The 12,987-nt window shown below is 36.1% G+C and overlaps 1 protein-coding gene across 1 annotated transcript; it reads right to left on the bottom strand.

Moving 5' to 3' along the window:
* Window positions 1-1,930: 1,930 nt before the first annotated feature.
* Window positions 1,931-12,737, bottom strand: slc6a4b (solute carrier family 6 member 4b). The gene is made up of 14 exons (XM_065250033.2): window positions 12,610-12,737; window positions 10,040-10,285; window positions 9,206-9,340; window positions 8,821-9,040; window positions 8,402-8,540; window positions 8,182-8,316; window positions 7,412-7,515; window positions 6,896-7,023; window positions 6,695-6,807; window positions 5,675-5,806; window positions 5,250-5,349; window positions 5,063-5,163; window positions 2,755-2,922; window positions 1,931-2,657 (listed from the first exon to the last, which is right to left on the bottom strand). Exons 1-14 carry the CDS (start codon window positions 12,671-12,673, stop codon window positions 2,505-2,507), a joined length of 1,938 nt encoding a protein of 645 aa, XP_065106105.2. The 5' UTR covers window positions 12,674-12,737; the 3' UTR covers window positions 1,931-2,504.
* Between the last annotated feature and the right edge of the window lie 250 nt (window positions 12,738-12,987).

The following is a 12,987-nucleotide window of genomic DNA, read 5'->3' as shown; positions in this document are numbered from 1 at the left end:
CAGATAAATAAATCATCTTATAATAAATACATAAAATTAAAATAAAATATAGTACTTCAATACTCCCACAATGTTTTGTCTAGTCGCAGTTATTAGATTTAGGCAATTCCCAGGGTTTTAAGTGGGGATAAATACGAGAATAAAAGCTTAATTTAATCGAACAATGTGTTGGTGAGCCTTCAACATTATTAATTCGCTCATACTGACGTAGATCATGACGTAGGTTGTTATCCAATGGTGAAGGATTGTCTTCCGAATATTAATTAGTTCGTTCCAACGTTGCGTTGTTATGGTCCAATGGCGGGGCTTCAGTTATGAATATTAACTGTCATCCCGTCGCCATAGTAGCATTCGTGATGTCCGTTCGGTCCATCGCATTTTTTCATCCAAAAGCAAGGCGTTACCGTCGTCGGAGAGGTTTGTAGACGCAAACTGCCATGACAATCATGATCACCAACAGTGTAGAGATAACACTTGACAGAAGAACTGCGGGGGTAAATAAAACAAATAACTTTAAGCCTGGTGACGTAAACAAATACAAGCTAACCTGTACACCTCATACAAATGTGCGAACAGATTATGATTTCGTAACATTATTCATTTTTACATCGTATTTATACATATTTCTGTGAAAAAAAGTTAGGAGGTACAAATAGTTTTGTATGAATAAATCTGACAGTGCATGCGCTGACAATGGCAGGTTCACACATACGGGATGCTACAGGGCAGGCCGACACAGGTTAATTCGCTTTTAACATTAAACTCTAACCCAAATTAAAACGCTTACCCAAATTTTGCCTCAGAAGCACTTCGTATGGTCTGTTGTTGGCTTTAAACCCAGCCAGTTGTGCATTTCCAAATGAGATAAACGCTATATAGATAGCGAGGAGAAATAACAGTCGTGTTGACATCGCGCAGCAGCGGCGTTTTGGGATGCTGTATCATCCTCATTGCTGCAAGGTCTTAACGCCGCCGAGTTAAAGCTCAATTCCCAGTGGAGGCCCTGTGGTCTCGCACATGAGGAAATTAAAGTTTTGTTTGGGGAATATGTTGTAATTATTTAAAATAAAATATATAATGATTATTAAGACGGTTTCGTACATTGCATGGACCAAATGTCCCAAAAAGAATGATTAAACCTAAAACTAACAACGATGCAATTAATGTCTTCAATAATCTTTAAAGGCTTGTGTGATGGCTAGTTTTATGAATGTATAGCTTTAAATAAAGGTGTCTGCCAAAAACATCACAGAAAGACATGATAACTATATACATTGTTAATTCCCATGACACAGTATATCAACTGCCATGTTGTAGGTCAGAATACAGTTCTTCACTTGCAAGCCTTTTCCATGCAATGTAAACTCTTGGTCTTTTATTTAGGCAATTAACATAGAAGCACAGAGCCTGTAGCCCTTTTGTTAGGATCCTCTGTAGTTGAATCTGAGGTCCACCTCTACTCCAGTCCTCTGCACTGAAGCCTTTGATCCATTCTGTTTCCCTTTCTAGAAGAGGTTGAATGTGGAATAGCATTATCTTTTCTCTCACCCCATACCTGAAACTGGCACAACTGAGGGCCGTTTCCCAGAGCTGTGATTGGCGGCGATTGAAGATCTAGTCTTTAATAAAACATCTCATTTAAATGCTTGACACAATGCTGAACACTGCAGCTCAATGCAAATCAACATGTTAATTAAGATGCAACGTGCAAGGGCTGTTCACACTAAAAGACATGGAAATGAAATCAATATTGTAATCTGATAGATAGATAGATAGATAGATAGATAGATAGATAGATAGATAGATAGATAGATAGATAGATAGATAGATAGATAGATAGATAGATAGATAGATTAGAGCAGATATATAAGCATAACTGTGCCACAAACATTGTATATAGACATCAATTTTCCAACTGTTCTTTATTTGGAAAAATGGTGGGAGGAAATTAAGCTCATTACACATAGGTCTCAAGTTTTGTCAGACATTGAGAAACAGTCATGTAAGTCCCAAACAGGAACAGAAGATGCTCCCTTTTTTTCTTTTTCTTGGTGAGGCACAATATCAATACAGATGATACAAAGTGTTGACATAAATTAGCTACAATACTTAGGCATAGTTAAGGCAGAACACACTAACATGTTTAAAATTTCTGAAAAATGAATGAGAAAGAAATATAAAGTTCTTATTGGCTGAATCTCTCACAATGAGGTAATATCTAGCAGATATCTCTTCTCTCTCTCTCTCAAAAAATAAAGTAATAATAATAATGTGACTTGGAGAGTGTATGACTTAAAAATACCACTGAATTCTTACACAACCTTAAATTAAAAAAAGAACATCAACAATTTGTAAATTGCACAGCATTAGGAACCATAATTAACATATAATTATAAACACAATTTATTTTTTTATTATTCAGATCTAATTGTAGGCTATATTTCTTACAAATAAATTTGAATTCAATTTTGCCCTTTACTCTTATAATAAAGTCTTAGTTTCATTTAAAACACATATAAATCAGCATTTGCTTTGTTATTTGCGTTAAGTTTTGGTGTCGGAGGCTGGGATAGGCTCTGAGGAACAGGACTTAGACCCATGCTGTCTGCGTGGATGTCTGGTAGAGTTCTCTCTGGTCGCAGACAAACAGCAAGCCGCTAAAATCGAATCCAAGACAATATGCGAGTTTTTAAAAAGACAAGTGCATACTAATTGAATCTTAATTATGTACACACATGTTATAAGCAATCTTACCTGTTTAAGAGAGCCTGGAGTCCACACAAGCTTGTACACCATGTATATGGGGATCCACATGAAAGAGGAAGATCCAATGATGTATCCTACCGTGATACTCCAGTCTGGGTACTCGTAGTCGAATAGTGAGAGGGGCTGGGGGAACAGCAGTGAGCTGATAATAATGTACTACAAAAGCAAACACAGAAAAAGAAACAAGAGATTTAGTGGCTTAGAGCGAAAGAATAAATAAAGCAGTTTTTCAATCTCATCTGAGGCTTTATATGCCGCGGGATAGTTCTTGTTAAAAATGTATGTGCAATGTAGCCTTTATGGTTTTCTTGCTTTGAATTTTTCATTTCATCTTTCATTTCATCTTTATAAATTAATGTATCTATCTAAGAGGATGGGTATCTAATGTGTCTTTACATTTTACTTAGACCAACAGTAGGTTTAGCTTTTAGTTAAAGTAACTTCCAATTCAATTACCCTCCAGCTTTACTCGGATATTAACTCAGGGCAGGACATTGTACTCAATGCCCCGGCACGTATGAAAGAGTTCACACGGGTTGATATGTTTCAAAACATTGTGGCTATGATCAGGTTATTGCATATACCAAAAGTCATTTTTTATCCTAGACCATACGTCTCACTATGAAGATGGGAAAACTGTAGCTCGGTGGAGTTTGTGTTTTGAATGAACTCTGACAAATGTCTTCTCTCCAGCAATTCAAATAATCTCATCCCTAGAGATGAGAGAAGCAACCGTTTATCATGTCTTTTAGAAGAATGAAACAGAAAGACAGCAAAAATATAAGAAAATGGTTGTGGAAAGTTAACTGTTTACGCCAGGCCTTTTAGCTGATGTATACAGAATGGTTACAGGAATATTAAACTATAGCGGACGGTTTCCCAGACAGGGCTTAGTCCGAGACTAAAATGCATGTTTGTTGAGCTTCATTTAAAAACAACTTGCACTGCCATATCTTAACATATATCAGTTTTGTCTCAAGATGCACACAAGTTATGTTTTTTGTAAGTTATGTTTGTAAAAACTACTTTAATATAACTATTGTCTAGTACTGGATTAAATATCATGAAAATCTGACTTTTCCATGTTTAAGTGCTATAATTGGGTACCCAAAATGGCACATTTTTGCTCACACCTACAAAGTGGCATTTTTAACATGCGTACTCTGGAGACACCAAAGATTTATTTTACATCTTAAAAAAGTCTTGTGAAATGTCCGCTTTAATCTAAACCTGTCTTGAAAACTGCCCCTAAGAGTTTATATAGGGTATGTGATTTTCAGATTGGGAATAGTGACAGTGTGTACAGGTGTGAGTGAGTTTTTAAGGCAATAAAAGTTGATAGGAAGAAGTTTTGAGGGAATAAAATATGATTTGAACGTTTCACCCGGATTCTCACTCTAAAGCATGATTTATAGTTCTGCGTCTGATCTACACCATAGGCTACACGTTAGTTTTCATTTAAACTTATGCGTCATTGTTCGTGTCTACATGCAGTTACACTTATGCAGATCGCTAATAGGCATTGTCCACGAGCATGTTACAGTATCAAGACAAATGCAGAAGACTTGCAGCTTGGTTGCAGCTTTAGTTGTTAGGCTTAAAGGATTAGTCCATTTAAAAAAAAAATCCAGATAATTTACTCAACATCATATCATCCAAAATGTTGATGTCTTTCTTTGTCCAGTCGAGAAGAAATTATGTTTTTTAAGGAAAACATTCCAGGAGTTTTCTAATTTTAATAGACTTTAATGGACCCCAAAACTAAACAGTTTTAATGCAGTTTAAAACCTTTAAAACTGCAATTTTTAACTGCATTAAAACTGTTAATTGTTGGGGTCCATTAAAATGAAGAATATCCTGGAATGTTTTCCTCAAAAAACATAAATACTTCTCGACTGAACAAACACAGACATCAACATTTTGGATGACATGGTGGTGAGTAAATTATCTGGATTTTTTTTTTTAAGAAAATTGACTTATCCTTCAATATTGCTCCTCAACTTGGTCCATCTTTGTTTTTACCATTGCAAGTTGAAATGCGTAAGAAGAAATGTTACGCAGACTTTTTTTACCTAAGGGAGGGGTTCTAGCGGAATAATCACTGTGCTTGTGGTCAGCGTAGAATTGACCCTTTGTTACATTTTTGGAGAGGTGCACATCAGGGTACGTCGAAGGATTAGTCTATGCATAGGATACACTGTACACTCGATGCAGAAGTATAAATTGCACTTAACACGAAACATTTCATATATGATCTTGAATGTTTGTCAGATGTCAGATGTTTGTTCAGACTTACAGCCAGAAATGCTGGGCTGATAGCAACCCAACACAATCTCCAGAACAGTCCTGGAGTAAAGCCCAACATTGATTTGACATCATTGCTGAATCTGTTAACACCTGGACAAAATAGAAAAAGGCTTTTTTAATATGAAAACATGTACAGTTGGTTAATGTTTGGCAGGGATTTGCATTGTCATTCTCACCATAAAACCAGGATACTGCAGTGGCCTCCAAAAAGACAATAGCTATAATCGAAGCCCCGACTCCGAATTCTTCAAGTAACTTTACCACATATGCACCACCCTGCCAAAAAGTAAATTAAATTAAAAACAATCTAGCGACATTTAAAGCCTGCTGCCAAACTTTACTTTAAGTGTCTTCAAGTGTAGAAACAAACCTCTGCATACCCTAATAAGGAATTACAGCAATTTTATGTCGATTAAGTGAACACTTGCTGATGTTTCTACTTTTGTCTTGTTTGCAATGACCCACACCTATTGTGCTGAAACAACTATTTTTTTTACCCTTGCAGGTATCCATCTATACATCAGAAGCCATTATCAGTTTGTAATAAATTGGTGAAATGCACTAAATGTAAATGGAGACAATTAGGTTCACTTGAACTTACTGTAGTAAGGGTGCTCAGAGAACCCAGAAAGCAAACAACCACCAGTCCAAGAACAAACACTTCTCGCCGTTGGGACAGAACATCTGGATACTCATCCATTATAGCTGTGATTATGGCCTCTAGACCACCAAACTGAAGTATTCCAGATGCAATGAGAAAAGACAGAGGAGTGGAAACTTTTGTGAGTTTTATATTTTTATTAAATAAATCTCAATTTCATTCTTCTTCTCTTATTCAGCTCAAACTGCTTACAGGCTCAATTCAAACTTTTTATAGATTTTCATTTCTAAATGTTTCTTATTAAGTGAGTGATACATTCTGTAAAAAGTGAAATGTTGTATGAACTTACCCTTAAAAAAATTTAAGCGCAACTAAAGTAAATATTTTAAGTCAAAAACCACACCACAGGGTTACCAATTAAAATTATTTTTTAAGTTGATCCAACTTTTCACTTATTACAGTGTAGCATTTGGTTTAGTTTTTGTTAACTTTGACTACCCAGTATCACAAAATTATGTATAGTCACGTAATGTTTTGATTCTTTTCCGTGATACTGTCACGAATTTCCGTGTTTTTTCGTGATCGTATCACAAATTTCTGTTTTTGGTGTTTGCATTAGGATGTCACTTTAAGTATTGGTTTATATTATTTTTTCTGATTTATTTTATATATTTTCTAAATTTTAAACCATTGTCGCCTGGCATTAAGGTTAGAGTTTGGTTTGGGTAAGGATGTCGTTTTATGTAAATCTAACCCTAAACCGAAGCAAAAATGAGAGAAAATAGGACAAAACAGTTGAGTAACCAATACGTGACAATGACACATAAACAGAAATTTGTGATACGATCAAGAAAAGACGCGGAAATTTGTGACATTATCACAAAAAATAATAAAAAAATTATGTGTTCCTAATTTCGTGAGACTGCGGGGTTCGAATCTAGCTCTGCTTTTAAGGCAAATTATCAATTTTCGCCAATATCTAAGTAGTTATTATTACAGCAGTTTCAGGTGTGTACGTACGGTGCTGTCCAGTCCTAACGTTATCATCATTGCAAAGAAGATGATGGCAAAGAAAGTCGAGCCAACCATGTTTGCAATGGCCTCAGGATATGTGATGAAGAGTAGACTCGGCCCTAGAGAAAAGATGCATACAAAATTCATATTTTATGTGATTTCTTTAATGTAGCCTACATAAAACACAACATTACTTTATTGGCTTACCTTTGTCCCTGGCTACATCCTCCACATTTACATTTCTCTGTTCCGCCATATATCCCAGGACAGTAAATATAACAAATCCTGACAAAAAACTTGTCAGGCAGTTTACCAGACTGGTTACGATGGCATCTCTGTACAAAACATAAACAAACTGATTTTACGAACAAAAATCGTTCAAATGCGAATGATGGAAACTTGTCATTGATAGTTGGGTGTTGGGGATGGTTGCTTAAGGGTGAGTGGTTTTGATTTGAATGAACATGATTCTGATCTTATTGTATAAATTACAGGTGAAATAAAATAGCTAAATGCTTGGGTGTAAAACATGATTTTCAAGGGTATTTGTTTGCGACTAATCCGAGCTCTGTTGATTTTGACAGCATTTCCCACTGGTTAGACAACACAGAGTCATATGTAAATGAATGGCTAAGCTATAGATCAGAGGTGGTACACATGGTATACATCCCCTCACCTGTGTTTCAAAATCTAAGCAAGCCCTGATATAAAGGTTTACTCTACCTGTAGCAGTTATTATTGAAAGGATTATAGCTTGAAAGGGCAAGCAGCACACCAAACCCAGGACCAAGAGAGAAGAAGATCTGTGCCGCTGCATCTACCCAAACCTACAGAAATAAAACGTACGTCTTACAACTGTAAAATAACAAGTCCATAAACAACGAGAAAGAAAGCGTCATATTTCAAGAAGGTGGGCAATTTGGGTTGGGAAACGGCAAAGACAATGACATCACAGAATACTGGGAACATTGGCGAGGCGGTGCTTGCTCAGATCTGATTTGTGCAACATGTAAAACGTGTGTTTATGTGTGTGTGTCAATGAGTGCGAGGGCCTTTCATGATGGAAAAAAATTTAAACCAATTACGCATCTCATTAGTCCCTAGTGCTTTATTTTTGCTTCTCATAATGGTTCCCTGCAGTAACTGCATCTCAGAGCAAACAGCTAACAACACGCTTATAAAGCAAAGAATACAAAGATGCCGTTTTAATATTACTAATACGTTAATGTCAAAATTGGTACCCTTTTTGGTATATGATCAATATTTTCTCAAAGTGAGCTTGTGCGCTTGCATGTCCATAAGCCTCAAGTGCTTTTTATTACTGCCCTCCCATGAACATACCGTCTACAGAATTAAAACCGCACATAAATACATTTAAAAGGGTAACAAGATAAGGATGTCAAGAAAACAACACAATCTAATTTAGCAATGAATCTGTCAATGAAGAAACGAAGGGAAGAGAAAAATAAAGGAAGTAAAAGAAAAGCACTCACGCTGGTCTCCTTTAGTTTCTCCCATTTGGGATTGAGATAAAACACAACTCCCTTCCACGCTCCTGGCAAGGTGGCACCGCGAATCATTAAAATCAACAGTACCACATACGGAAGAGTGGCAGTCACCCATACCACCTGAGATGGATAGTAGTGAGTGAGTTAAGTGAATTTTTCTCAGATCAATAAACAATAAATCATGTTTTATTTAATTTCTCTGCACCTTTCCTGACGACTTGACTCCTTTCCACAAGCTGAAGTAGACGATGGTGAAGATGAGGAAGAGGCACAACATGAGCTGCCAACGAATGTATCCCACATTTCCAAGACCGGATGATTCATGGACCGCAAGGACATTCCTCCTGTGGAGTCAGTGAATACATGGTGCTCTCACTGATCAACATATAATGTGTGTGGAGTTTCAAACCTCAAAGGTGAGGTCAATACAAATGGGATCAAATGTATTGGACAGCACCATTTTTTAAATGCAACCAGTAACTAACAATTGACATATTTCCAATCACATTTGCGACATATTAATCTATCAACACATAGCTCTTACCCTCCCCCTTAGATTTAGTCCTCTCTTTTGATCTGCCTCTCTTATTTGCCCCAGCAGTGCAGCCACTTACATGCACTTACGTGTAAAACTCCTCGGCAGGTGAGCGTGAGTAGTTTGTCCAGGTCACATTGTCTTTTCCAAAGTAGTCAGTGCAGTTTTCTGTGTTCCATTCATTATCGCAGTGGGTCCAGGGCAGAGTGCTACTGAAGGAGGAGTAAAAGTAGAACAGAGCCCAGGCGATGATGGTGTTGTAGTAGAATGACACATACAGAGCAATGATACAGATGGCGAAACCAATGCCTAATAGAGAATAGGAAATTATGTTAGGATTGTATATACAAATCAAGCATATAATTCTCTCAGTATCTTTCTAACAATCAATCTATACATTTAATAACAATGTTACTGTATTGATTTTATAGAGCTACTCTTGCATACAATGCTACCAGGAAACTATTATCCTACCTTTAAAAATAGGGCAAATGTGTTTCCATATGGATATGGCACCTGTTCTGTGAAACTGTCCCAGAGCTAACTCCATGTAGAAAAGTGGCACTCCACCGAATACAGCCATCAGGACATAAGGGATAAGAAAAGCCCCTGAAGAATGGGAGTAATTAAATATGAACTTACATTTTTTACATTCATGTAAAAAATAAGTCAATAAATAAATATTCAAATAATTAATAACTAATAATACATTAATGAATAGCTCGAAATCCTGTCAAATGAAGTAGCAAAACTTGTTTTACATCACAATATTTGATTTTTGAATACTAATACTGACTACGCAGTTTCATTAGACTTTACGTGATTGACGTTTTCTGTATCGAGGATTTATTCAAAAAAGCATTAATAAATAATACAAATTGTTATTTTGATAGTTTGCAATGCGAAAAAGTAATACAAGATCAAACTTTGAACCGCTAAATAAACCTTGTGCAATAAATTAGTGTGACGACATAAAAAAAAATTCTCCAGATTTCAGTTTTATTTATGGTTCTGCAATTTGTACATTATCTTAAAAAAAACTAAATTATGCCTTATTTTAATACAACAATCCTTTAAAAAAAACTTAGTGAAAGTTTTTACATTTTTAGGTATTTACTGTAGTTTATTTCAGCACCTTGGACAGCTCGTAAAACGTATTCATTATTTTCTATTTAACTTTAAGCAAACAAATATCTCATAATACCTCGGTATAGCTAGTTGTAAAAATACTACATCAAGAAAGACATTAATTATTATAAGAAACACAAAGTATGAATGCAAAGAAAAAGTATGAAAACAAACTCTTACCGCCACCGTTTTGATAACAGATATATGGAAATCTCCAAACATTTCCAAGGTCCACCGCGAACCCAATGACCGATAAAAGAAAATCCATTTTTTTGGTCCATTTATCCCTCGATTCTGTCTGAATGATGACCGGTACCGGATTGGTGTTGTACCCAGAGTTCTTCGGTGGACCCGGCGAGCAGAGGTTTCCGTGTACGTGCACTTGCTCTTGGTGGGGCATCTTCGGTGCACTGGTGACTTGGCAGACTGCAGAAGTAGTTATAGGTGTAAGAAATGGCTTTTGGGAGTTTATAAAAAAGTAGTAACTTTAGTAAAATGTTTCGAGTTAGGCTCCCGGTTGCATTCTGCTGGGGTTGACTTTACTGCTGGTAGGAGTAAAAGCTTCACGATTAACCAAGAGTCAGTCCCCCCACCTGAGCGCGAAAGAGATCGAATGAGATTACTCGCGGGAGATGCGCGCGACACCATCACTCACCTCTGACATCTCGCGTGCTTTGTGCTATCATTCAAATGGACGCCAAGTGCGCGCTTCAGTTCGCAAACAATATTGCTCTATTTCTCATCGTGATAATGGCATTATGGTTAAGCTGAGGGCTGAAAGTATGGTTAAGGCATGTTTTTATGAAAATATCAAACTCTTTTGGAAATGGTATGTCTGATATGTTTAAGTCATGCCATTTTGTTTTAAAACTTTGCCTGCAGTCTTAAAATGCTGGGTTGTTTTTGTCAAATATAGACATTAATTTAACCCAACGATTTGTTTTGTCCTTATTTTACCCAAACAACCCAGCATTTTATTTTGTATTTTACCCCTAATAAATGGTTTTCCCAATTTATGTCATTTGGTTGCAACATGAAATGGGTACGTCTGAATTACATAAGAACAAAATCGTATTAAATGAATGAAAGCTCAAAATAAAGCATATTAATTGTCATAATAATTGTTAACATTGGCTAGCAAAATAAAAAAGCAATGCTAGGCTACTAATTTAAAAAAATGGCTTTCTGGTGTTGACACTGAATGATTGTTTGTTTTGGAAGTTTGCTTAAGTTGTTTATTTTCTTGACCCATCCCCATACCATAAATTAGGTCATTGTATTAGATGAGGAATGGATCGCGAGGCTTCGCGCCCACGTTATTTTGACAGCAGAGCCGTGCCAATAGCATTTTGAGTTTCCCTGGCTTCCTGAGCAGGCAGATGTAATGTCATTTACTGGAGATCCAGGAGAGTGTATCTGCTCTGTGGTCTAACCGTCCTCGTTAGGTAAACCTAATAAAAAGAGTTTGAAATCAAATCCACTGCTTTTAGCACTGGATAATCGAAAAACTCCTAACCAGATATAAAGACTGCAGTAATCGCGTAGTCCAATGGCCAGAGAGTGCAGTAAATAAAGTTAGACTCACGAAATGGAAGCCACGAGGCCTGGTTTATACCCATGTGAAATACTTAAGACCATTACAATAGATTTAGGTTATGACTGTATGTTTTGATTGCATATGTATGCATGCCAACTTGTTTTGGATCATTGGCTGAATTGTTTCTTATAAACATTCATTTGGAAATTATTTCAAAACATTTTCATCTGAAGCCACATGCAAAACATGGACAAAAACATTTTTGTGCTTGCATAAATACATACAAAATGTATTTCATTAAAAATCTCAAATTTATTTGACAAAAATAGTTGTAATTTATGACTGACTAATGAAGAAAAACTGCCTCAGAGCTTATTCAACCTCTTAGTATTGCTGAAAAAGGACACAAATTGTACCTGCTGTGTTGATTGTATCTTAAAACGGTTTACATCATTCAAATCACAAGAATTTCAGCTTTCCTAAGATATGTGACATGTTTAGCTTTTTGTTTTTGAGTTTTTGTATTTGATGAAGTTTTCTGTCAAATAATGCAGTGTCCCTACACTGGAATTTTAAGGGTTTTTTAAAAGCATCCCAAGAAGATGGTTAACAAAATAATGAAAGGGTTGCTTCCTTGATGCTAAAATATAACATAGTTTTGACTTATTCTAGATTTTGTTGATACTTTTAATAATTTTTTCTGAAATTGTATTAAATATTTTGTGAGAAAGTGACCTTACGTTTTTGACCGGTATGTTTTGCAATAAGATGCAACTTTAGAATGCAGTGATGCCTGCGTGTATTTCTAATGATTTTTGAGTTAAAAGTGGTCGCACCACCCCTCTCTACTAAATCCACCGCTAGCCACCAAACACAGTCGAAACGATTTATTTTAACATCTAAGGAAGGTGTCTGTGCTCTTCAGTCTGTCCTGAAAAAATATCAAAGAAATTCTTAGTGGCACACCAATGTTTTAATTTAATTACAGTAAATTACTGTAAAATATTGTAAATTGCTGTAAATATGCATTATAACCTGAAGTAAATATACTTAGATTAAGACCGCATTTCTGCTAGATATGAAAGGAGACTCGCAATGAACTACAAATCATTCACAAGATTATTTAATAACAAATATAAGATTTTAGTCCTAGAATAGTTGCACCTGCTAAACCAGTTCCTGTCATCATTGATAATTAAATATTTTTTCCTACCTGAAAGGTTACATGGCCGTATCCGAAAAGATGGATCATTGCAAAAGATACATTTGTCCGCCATCCTGTAACAAAATCCGACAATGACTTTCTTATTTTCAGCTATAGTTCCGCTCTTTAAAGTATTATCTGTCACTCCCCATTCGCGATGCCCCTCTCTAAGCCATCCTACTCTGTTTTATTCTCTCTTATTATTTACACTAGAGACATGAATGTAACCCATACTTGCAAGAGTTTCTACGCTGGGCTGCTGGCCAAGTAGGTGTTAGCCTAGTGGCCTAATGGATAAAACATGAGGCTTCTAAACAGAACACCGGCGTTTTGAGTTCTATTTGCGTTGTGTTCAAAAGAAAGCAATACCTTTGCTGCATTGGTAAT

Source organism: Paramisgurnus dabryanus, chromosome 5, assembly GCF_030506205.2.
Source record: "Paramisgurnus dabryanus chromosome 5, PD_genome_1.1, whole genome shotgun sequence".
NCBI classification, from domain to species: Eukaryota; Metazoa; Chordata; class Actinopteri; order Cypriniformes; family Cobitidae; genus Paramisgurnus; species Paramisgurnus dabryanus.
Note: the sequence above shows the minus strand (reverse complement) of the source record. Positions and strands in the feature narration are given on the sequence as shown.